This window comes from Bidens hawaiensis, unplaced genomic scaffold, assembly GCF_021521415.1.
Source record: "Bidens hawaiensis isolate Kalapana, Puna unplaced genomic scaffold, B.hawaiensis_p1.1 tig00035151_1, whole genome shotgun sequence".
In the NCBI taxonomy this organism is placed as follows: domain Eukaryota; kingdom Viridiplantae; phylum Streptophyta; class Magnoliopsida; order Asterales; family Asteraceae; genus Bidens; species Bidens hawaiensis.
The window spans coordinates 10,621-21,135 of NW_027496128.1; the positions used below are offsets into that span (position 1 = coordinate 10,621).

The following is a 10,515-nucleotide window of genomic DNA, read 5'->3' on the forward strand; positions in this document are numbered from 1 at the left end:
TAGTTGCCATTTGTTGTCGGTTTAAGCTTAATTGTGTTTTGGAGTGTGTTTTATAGTTTTGGAAGTGGTTTAACAAGTACACACTCATACATTGATATTTATAGAATGAAAATTAGCTAAATATAGTAATAAAACCGGTTCCAACGGTCAAAAACGGCTATATAGCCGTTGGAACCAGTTTCTAACGGCTATAATGTTTGAATTTCTAAAATAACCGGTGGAACCGGTTTTTACGTAATAACCGGTCCCGGTTCCTAAAAGTTTGCATTTCTGGGCATCGGTTCGGGTCGGGAACCGAACCGGTTCCTGACTGGAACCGGTGTCATTTTCTACCCGGTGTGAAAAAAATCGGTTCCGAACCGGTTCGGGTTTTCAAGTTGAACCCGATTTGTGCACGTCTATCTCTAATATTTAGCTCGATTGCCATATTGTATACATAACAAAAAGAAGCAAACACAATTTAAAGTCAATAATTCATTTAAATGCTAATCTCGCTAAACAAACATGCACAAGAACATGTCTTAGAGCCTACTCAAACTTGTACTCTTTTTAGACCGAATATGATCTCGCTAAGGTTGCCATCTCACCATTTTACTTGACACGCGAATTTAGAATAATACAAAAGGCATGTTACATACAACATTAATAAAATCAACAAAAACAAATGTAAAATCAAGTAAAAGTATACCACAAAGTTTCTTGATTTACAAGTGCCCAACACAAACAGGCACAAGCATTTGATCAACAAGCAATGGCTAGAACATGTGTTCAACATGTCTCACCCTCCTAAACAAATTTTGATGTACAAATGATTTGGTGTACACGACATCAGTGTTCCATGTCATTTTGTATCCCATGATTTGTTCTGATTTGGTTGGCTACTTTTAAAGTCCCACCGAATTTGCTCAGATCACAGTGATACAAAAATAAGACATGAAACGAGAGACATGGTCCCATTTGGTATCATGTGTAATGATGGTGAAATAAAAGATTGTACAATGAATATGACCGACCGGATGTGTTTGTGTTTGATTTACTATGTTGTAGGTGGTTTTGACTTTGGTTGAATGTTATTGTTTCTCATGTAAGTCAAGAATTGTGAAGGTAGTTCTGCCAAAAGAGATTGAACAACCGACATCTCTCCACCTGCAAAGAAGACGGTTATATGTGTGATAGTAATATTTAAAGATTGTATAAGATGACAAGTAACAAGATAATATGAGCTTTTATGTTTACCTTGTACTTCCCTAAAAGGAACAAACTGAACAATATCACGTGATGCAACACGCCCGGTTGAACTTTGAAGTTTCTCACCTTTATCTGCATCCAAAATCTGCATTTGCAAAAAATTAACATATATTCATAAACATATACAAAGAAGGGCAGGAATGTAATTTAGTACCTCCATCTCCTTAAAGTCGGCCCCACCAACACCGACAATGAGAATCGATAGTGGCAGATCGGATGCCTTCACAAGCGCATCCATTGTTTCCTGTAGATCAGTTATCACTCCATCCTGTGGTGTAACCAGTGAACTTGTTATAAAAATATGGTTTTTTTTAGAAAATCATTTATGATGGCAAAATGGGCGGGTTGTGTAAGTTTTTTGTTTTTTCTAGAAATGATTTGTATGCAAATATGAATACGAAAATTATATTATTTCGATAATACTTTTTCTTTTAAATATCATGATTTGCCACCTCTCTGACTATCATAACTTGAACAAACTGGGATTATATGTAAATGTGATGAATGATGAGGCATACTGTGATGATTAATAACACGAAATACTTGTGTTCATTAGCAGCCATTGATTGGCTGGCTATTGTTGCTGCAGATGTAATTACATGTCCAAATAGGGTGGGCCCCGCAAGTGAAACATTAAACAGGGCCTGTCTGTATGCAGTCATAATGCCTTCGATCCCTGCAACCTGGTAATAGATGAGTTACAAAAAAAAAAATATTAGTACTTATAAGGGATTATCCACAATAGCTACCAAAACAATAATAATAAAATTACGAGACATTGACATTGTCACTTTTTGACTTATGGGTGACGGGTTGGTTCAGATTACAATTCGCCTCAAACAGGCCGAAAGTCACCTAGATTGTATTCAAAAAGCATAAAACCATTTCAAAAGGAAGATTGTCATTGTAATAAGACAGTTTTCGCATATGTAAAACATTAATTATATATGGAACTAAATAAAAGAAATACAAAGGAGGTTTGCGGGTTGGCCCGACCAGACCATTTTGATCCATATAACAATTCGTATTTTTATAATAATTGATTCTATTCTTTTCTAACCATCACCTAGTGGTGTAAATGAGTCAAGCCGCTCGTGAGCTACTCGAGATCAGCTCTTTAAAAGCTCGAATCAAGCCGGCCTTAAACAAGCTCGAGCCTAAAAATAAGCTTGTTCAATAAACGATCCCAAGCTTGAGCTGGCTCACGAGCCTATACTTTATACAATTGTAATTTAAAATATTAAATATATATATTTTTATAATAACTATTTAACATATATAAAAGTATGATATTAGTAACTAAATAATATATATTATTTGAGAAAAGTGAATATGGGGCTGTTGGGCATGTAACATATGTGAAATTATCAAAACTACGTCGTTTTGAATAAGAGTTTCCAAAAATAATTGATTCTATTCCTTTTAATTTATATTTACTTCCATTCCATTAATCTAGAAAATGTTAATTATATGCCTAATTCTAATATTGCCAATGAACAGATTAAATTATATCTTTTAATTATGTATTACTTTTTACTAGAATTTAACGATTCAGATCATATTTTTATTATTATTTATTACTTTTGGCATGAGGAAAAGAAAATGTAAAACTCTTATCTTCACAAGTAAGTTTTCAAGATGATCATTTTTTACATCAATAACTGAAAAGCACACTTATGCAAAACGATGATATGTAAAAGTGAAAAATCAGTTCCACTAGATACTAGGAAAGTTTAGTGACAGCCAATATTTGAAATTTTGAAAATGTGATGATTTTTATGATCAATGATGATGAAGTTGATTTGCCAGAAATTATTCTTTCAAGGACAATGATTCAAATTAGAGATGAAATTTACATTTCTTGTATTAATAGAAGTTAATGGGAATTAAAAAAAGAATAGATAATGAATGACATAGTTTTGATGGTTTCGCATGTAAGCTTACATGCCTAACAGTCCATATTCACTTTCCCAACTAATATTATTATATATATATAATATAAATAAAATATATCTAAAAAACATATATGTATATGAATTAATCAATAAATAATAAACAAGCTGAGCCAGGCTGAGCTAGAGCTTGAAAAACTAGTCACTAGCCAAAGTCAAGCTTTAGAAATAGAGCTCAAAACAACCTGAGCTCGAGCCTAGATGAGCTCAGGCTCAGCTCGGCTTGTTTACACCCTACCATTACCTAACCAGCTCATTTTATCACCTCTAGTTTTGACTGCCAAATTTAATACCCATTTTGTTAGTGGTTTAAGGAGTCTAAGGGGGCTTTATTGATTAATGGTGAACAAATTTATAAGAAAACTAAAGTTTACAAAATAAGATATTAAAAAATATTTTCAAGTTAAAACTCACCGTTGGATTGCTACCACTGCTTCCATTTAGATTAAAGCAATGACTAACAGGACCATCAATCGGGCGTGCTCCAAATCCCCATGCAGGAAACAACTTATCATGATCATAAAACTGCAGTACATCTCCAACCTCTTGTATTGCCTAAAACAGATGAAAAATCATTAGATTTCCTTTTATTATTATATACTTCAAATTTAGAAATAAAATAGTTGCTTGCTCACTTTCTGATATGCATTTAGACGTCCTGAATAGTCAATATAATGCAATGAATCTGGCAAGCGGGGATTTCCATTTGAAGCTGGAAATTGAATAGACAAACGAAGCAGCATATATAATAATTAGTAAGAGTAAATTACATGAATGGTCCCTGTGGTTTGAGCCAAATTATGGATTTGGTCCCTAAGGTTTAAAAGTTACGGATATATTCTATATGCCCAACGGCCCCAACCACTTAGTTGGCTTTCATTCATGGTTCAAAAAGCTGACTGGTTTAGTTTTGAGCATTAATTTAGGCACGCGAGAAACACACCAGGGGTAAATGCGTCATTTTCTTTTTCCCTCCCATCTTTTATACCTTAAAGGAAACAGAAAATAATGAATTTACCCCTGGGGTGCATGCATCTCACGTGCCTAATTAACGCCCAAAACTAAACCATGGATGAAAGTAAGCTAGGTGGTCGCGGGTCGGTGACTATGTCTGTATGTCCTTAATTTTAAGCCTTAGGGACCAAATCCATGAGTTGGCCCAAACCACAAGACCATTGGTGTAATTTACTCAATTTATAAACATATAATGATATAATTAGATGTTAACATATGCCTGTGTGGAGCAACATAAAAGAATCCAGATACCTGTGAAATCTATGGCCACCATGAAGTTTAATTCACATCCACCAAAGAAGTAATCCAAGAAGGTATGATGAACACTTTCAGAATACTTCTCCACCAAAAGTTGACTTTTCAACACCTGAGTCAAATGTAGACCTAAAGGTCATCAGACTAAATAACAAGATCAAATTTACAACTAAAGGTCAAATTTAACCAAACAGATGATTGAACACAAACAATTAAACGAATGCGGTTTTCTTGTCCGTGTTCGTTTGTGTTCATTCGTTAATATAAGCGAACGGACATAACTAAACATAGATGAACAAGCATAACTGAGCTAAATTAAGTAATATGAAGAACAATGTGTTGAGCGTTGAAAGTTATTAAAACTGGGTCAAAATTTTAAAATGAATATATTAATAATTGTAAACCACCGAAACTAAGCAAATGTAAACCAACAAACATAAATGAACGTAAACAAACGAGCATAAACAAATGTTCAGAAACATAAATGAACGAAAGATACATGTGTTCATGTTCGTTCATTTAACTAAGAACAATTTTCTGTCCATGTCTGTTTGTTAACTAAATAAACGAAATTCCCGCTGAACGGCTCAAGAATTGTTCACCGAACGTTCAGGTCGCTTACATGCCTAGGTGGACCCGCTAAGACTTTTTCATCCATTCTCTAAAAAAATTTTGTATATAACAGACGTGTTAATTATGATTGCAAAAAAACATTACTATACTAATAACACTTGAATATATTAATAATATGATTTAAGATGTCGGGTTGACTTTCAATAATATAATAGGCTATGTTTTCTTCAATTTGACCCGTTTGAGATAAACAAAGCCATATTGAGCCATTTACATGTAAACGAGTCAAAATTTCCATCTCTAATCCATACTAATATGCATACAAAGATACAGATGTGTAATTGAAACCTTTGTTTGGTGATCTTTCCCAACAGTAATGGGTAAATATAAGTTATCTCCCTGCTTACTAGAACACAACTTTTCCAACTCAGCAAGTGACTTTTGTGTTTTGCTAAATGGCCCAGAAGAATTAAAAATATTAAGTGAGATCAGCAATTAATATAATTGAACAAAAGGATATCAAAGTTGATGAGTTGTCTTACCCAAGCAAATCGTGCTTTCCATTACTATTATAGTTGAAGCATTCAATAACTAGCGGGCTATCCTGCATTAATTCAATTAATAATCAAGATGCCTCTATTGCAATATGTTTTGTGAGACAGCAAGAAATCATAATATACTGTTTATACCTTGCTGCCAACTTGTGATATGTTTATAAAAATTGGTTTCCACTCAGGTTTAAGGTTGTTTTTCAAGACCTCTGTTCTGCAAATTGGAATAGTAGCACCACTGACCACATACTTTGAAATAACTAGAAAAGGATCCTGTAATATAAAAAAAAATGAGTCAGCGTTTTATTATAATTTCATAACAAGATAACTGATAAGATAGTCCTTACGCTTTTGGAAAAGAAATCTTTATTGTCTAAATCTGAGCACCGAAAGGTTAACTCTGCAGTAGTTTTGGAGACAAGTTCTACTTCTGCATACACAGTGAGCTGTCCAAGTTTTTTTGAGTGACTCGACTCACTAGATTCTGCAATGCTCAAAAGATCTGTGGTCCATGAGCGCTTTGGATCAGCGACTATCTACATTAATAAACAAAAAACTGAAAGTTGACATTCATCATTGACAATTAATACATCAATAAACAAACATGTATGTTGGAATTGATATTTTAAATTAATAGTTTCCACAGGCTGCAACAATTTGAAAGTTGTGATGAAACAAGCAAATAAAAACTGAATACCTGAGACAAATGACAAGTACACTCGCCCAAATATTGCTGATCATCCAGATTAAGTGTCTGCAGCACATAGAAAGCTCATTAAAGTACTAAATAACATAAATCAGTGAGTACATGTTTCGTGCTTTCAGTTAGAGCAAAACCATTTTAAAATGTTAGACCTTAAGTTGTGAACAGAAACTGAATCTTCCTTTCTAAATTTCTATAAATACGCCAAAAAGACACTTGTCACACTCAAATCCTTAACAGATAAAACAAAAAAATTCATTTGTAGCTGCAAATTAACAAAGTTACATTTTTGCCCAAAAGAAACAAGTATCCATTTATATTTACAACACTAATCTACTTTAGAACATCAGAGAGTGAAAATTAACGGAGTTTCAAGTTCTTATTGAAGTTATTGGACAAAATAAACTATGAGATGTACCTTTACATCTGGGTTATTTAACTGGGTATCAACATCATACACGCGAAACCTGTGATGTATAAGTAAATAATAGTTGAAATGATATCTGATATAAAGGTGTGTATTTTTAAGAAAATAACAATATGACCTACTAGCACTTACACTAGTGTTTGAACCATCTCAAAACAATAAGTAACTTTTACTTTTGTGATCCACTGAGGGTTTAATGAATTTATAACAACTTCGGTGCGTCCAAGCTCCTGCAATGAACCGTCTTTTCCTTTGATATATACAACTGCCATAGGATCACTCTGTAAACAGAAAACACATGTAAGATAACAATGATCATAAGGAATGCAATCATTTTCTGTGCCCTTTCTCTCTCTCTCTCTCTCTCTCTCTCTCTCTCTCTCTCTCTCTCTCTCTTTCTCTCTTTTTACAAATTAATACCAAATATAACGTGGATATCAGTTATCCTTTTCAAAGCCTTATTTATAACAACTTTGATAAGTAAAACAGAATTAAAGAAAACAAAGGCACAGGGTTTGACAAGCGGTATTGAGTTGACACAGAGGAAGACTTCAATGTTTTCTGATAGTTAAAGACTACTTAAAAGTCATTTATCTTACCAGGATCTTATGTTGCATTAGCATACAAATTATATTCATGTCAAGCATTATCATTATTCAAGTTATTGTGTCATCGCATAATAGTGCAACTAATATGATCAGTGGGGACCCACATACACAACACATGAACTTTTAAAAATTATTTGTGTTGAACAGTATCCAGTCCCCGTCTTCTACGCGCTATTTGGGCATCCTACACTCAAGTGACACTGATTCATCGACCAATTATTTAAAGAGTGACACCAGTAAAATAATCTTGGGTCCAGTCACTAAATGATTTACTGACTTATAACATGAATTAGGTAGATCCACAAAGCAACCCGACCAAACAATTACACTTTATGGATCCATTATATTTTTCAACTTTTTTTCTGTACAAAAAGCGATAAAGTTACCTTGGAAAACACATCCCTGTCACGCAAGTTCTTAGCAGATAAAGATAGCTGCAAAGAAATTGTGAGCATCAGTATGACAAATGTATGGGTTATCAAGTAATATAAGTCGGTTACAACTTACAACATCTAATCAAAGTTAACCACAGTGTAAATACATAAGATTACTGAATTTTAACATGAAGATAACTGTTACACACCAAGATGTCATAGTTATAACTTACAAATCTAACCTTTGAAGGAAACTTTGATGGATGATGAGACCCTAAAAGTATACTATCAATTGTACTAAAGGACGACTGAATGACAGTTTACTAGCTGTCTATAGCTAGAAATCGGATACAGTCGCTGTAGATTTTTAACATTGTTATCAAGTATTCAAGTTTGCAACTAAACACAGTTGTCATGGTGGAAATTGATGTAAAAAATGCATCCAAAGTCAATGTTCTATTAGGTAAACTATCAATTGTGCTAGAGTAAGACTAAATGACAGTTCACTAACTGCATCTAGCTAGTAATCGGCTACAATTGGTGTAGGTTTTGAACATTGCAAACAAGTACAACTAAACAGATTTGTCAATGGTGGAGTATAATGTGAAAATGCATCCAATATCCAAATCGGTGAAGATGATAAACAGATTTAAGCAAAATAAATTAATGTTCTACTAGGTAGACTCTATGAGGATTAAGCATGATTTGCTAGACATGCACCTCTATGAGGACATGGTCGAGGATAGGAATTCTTGGAGATGTAGAAATAAGGTTAGGCACTTTTAGGGAGAATGTATAGTTTTTGGTGAGAACTATTTACTATTATTATTATACTTACTAAACTTAATTTAATGTGTTTATGTGTTCATCTATTTTTAGTGCTAAAGGATAAATTATTTTAATATTTATAATTTTAAATTTTTAACTATTATTAAATATTTTTATTCTTCATTGCTATTAAAACTACCTTATTTATTTATTATATTTATTATGGCTACTGTTATTATTATTTAACCTTAATATATAGTATTTATTATTTATTTTCTCTGATGCCTAGAGGTGTACTGTTGAACTTTGTCATTTTATATTGTCTAATGTATATGGTTTTCGGAGCCGATGGTCTCTCTGGAAGCAACCTCTCTATTCTTTCCTTTGGATAGAGGTACGATTTGCCTACATTACACCCACCCCAGACCTTGCTTATAGCATTGCTATTGGTGGGATTTCACTGGGTATGTTGTTGATATAGGTAGACTCTCAATCATGCTATAGGACGACTAAATGACAGTTTACTAACTTTTTCTCACTTGAAATCGGCTACAAGTGGCCGGTGTAGATATTTAACATTGAAATCAAGTATATATTCAAGTCTGCAACTAAACATATTTGTCAATACTAGAAATCAATGTGAAAATGCATCCAAAATCCAAATCAGTTAAGATGATATACATATTCTAGAATAATAAACTAATGTAGTAGGTAAACTATCAATTATACGAAATAACGACTAAATGACAGTTTACAGTTCACTAACTGTTTCTCGTTAGGAATCAGCTACAACTGGTGTAGATTCATAACAATTTAATCCAAGTATATAAATATACTGGAAAATAATATAAAACATATAGAGATTTAGCAAAATAAACGAATATTCTATTAGGTAAACTATCAATTATACTAAAGAAGACGAACTGAGAGTTCACTAACTCTGTCTCACTAGCAATCGGCTGCAATTGGTGTAGATTTATAACAATTTAATCAAGTATTCAAATACACCAGACTACTAATGTAAAACATACACAAATGTTAGCAGAATAAACGAATGCTGTATTAAGTAAACTATGAATTATACTAACGGACAACTAATAACAGTTAACTAACTGTATCTACTATCTAGCTAGCTAGCAATCGGCCACAATTGGTGTAGATTTATAGAATTTCAATCGAGTATACTGGAAATAAAAGTGAACATGCATCAAAAATCGTAATAAACGAATATTCTGGATAGAATATACCTCGATCTGATAGAATAGGCCTTTGTTGCCGCCGAGAGTTTGGAAGAAATTGTCGACGGCGTCGTTACGGCCGTTCTCGGGAACGGAAGAGATGCCGCCGACGGCGAATTTGGCGTGGCCGTCGCCGGAGAAGCAATTGCCCATTGACTTAGTTGACGGACCAGGATGGATATTCAGTTGCCAACACTAGACTAGAAAGAGAGAGAGAGAGGAATAATATTATTATTATTACTATTACAGTGAAGCAAATGGATCCAATGGGCCCACATGTAAGGATACAGCAAGACCAAACTTTAAAGGTAGCTGTTTAAAAGTTTGTTGTTTTCATGATTTCTTTCTCTTTAGATCTCTTTGGATCTAAGCTGGATGCTACTTCAGGACCATCTACAAGTTTCTAACTAGTAAGGGTAATTCATGTGTTATATTGGTAACTAGCATTAGGGGTGTTTATGGTCCGGTTTTCACGGTTTTTATGTCAAACCGTAAACCGAACCGTTGGTGACGGTTTTTATTTTTATAAACCAAAACCGAACCATAGAACTCTTAAACCGAACCAAACCGTTTGCAACGGTTTGGTTCCGGTTTGGTTTCACGGTTTGGGGCTTCGAGCTTGTTGTGCTTTTATACCAGATGTCCAAAATGCGCCACTTTAACAAACCAGTTAATGAAAACTAGGTACATAAGCGATTTTAATAGGAGCATAAGCAATTTAAATAGAAAGTTGAATACAATTTTTTTTACAGTTAGTAATACAAACTGTGATAATGAATGGGAGAACTAGCTTTTAAAACCTTT

General features: G+C 33.6%; 1 protein-coding gene across 1 annotated transcript; it reads right to left on the bottom strand.

The window, feature by feature from the left end:
• Positions 1–463: 463 nt before the first annotated feature.
• LOC143587115 (protein BONZAI 1-like) lies at positions 464–9,939 on the bottom strand. The gene is made up of 16 exons (XM_077068501.1): positions 9,721–9,939; positions 7,718–7,765; positions 6,856–7,004; positions 6,715–6,763; positions 6,291–6,347; positions 5,941–6,129; positions 5,732–5,866; positions 5,585–5,646; positions 5,391–5,493; positions 4,467–4,581; positions 3,836–3,912; positions 3,615–3,755; positions 1,767–1,931; positions 1,403–1,516; positions 1,237–1,333; positions 464–1,146 (listed from the first exon to the last, which is right to left on the bottom strand). The coding sequence occupies exons 1-16, from the start codon at positions 9,862–9,864 to the stop codon at positions 1,037–1,039; spliced, it is 1,755 nt and encodes a 584-aa protein (XP_076924616.1). The 5' UTR covers positions 9,865–9,939; the 3' UTR covers positions 464–1,036.
• Between the last annotated feature and the right edge of the window lie 576 nt (positions 9,940–10,515).

Coding starts and splice junctions, on each gene's coding strand:
- LOC143587115 (XM_077068501.1), bottom strand. CDS start 9,864: ATGGGCAATTGCTTCTCCGGCGACGGCCACGCCAAATTCGCCGTCGGC. Junction 5,647..5,731: donor TATCACAAGTTGGCAGCAAG/GTATAAACAGTA, acceptor GAATTAATGCAG/GATAGCCCGCTAGTTATTGA. Junction 3,913..4,466: donor GGTGGCCATAGATTTCACAG/GTATCTGGATTC, acceptor TTCAATTTCCAG/CTTCAAATGGAAATCCCCGC.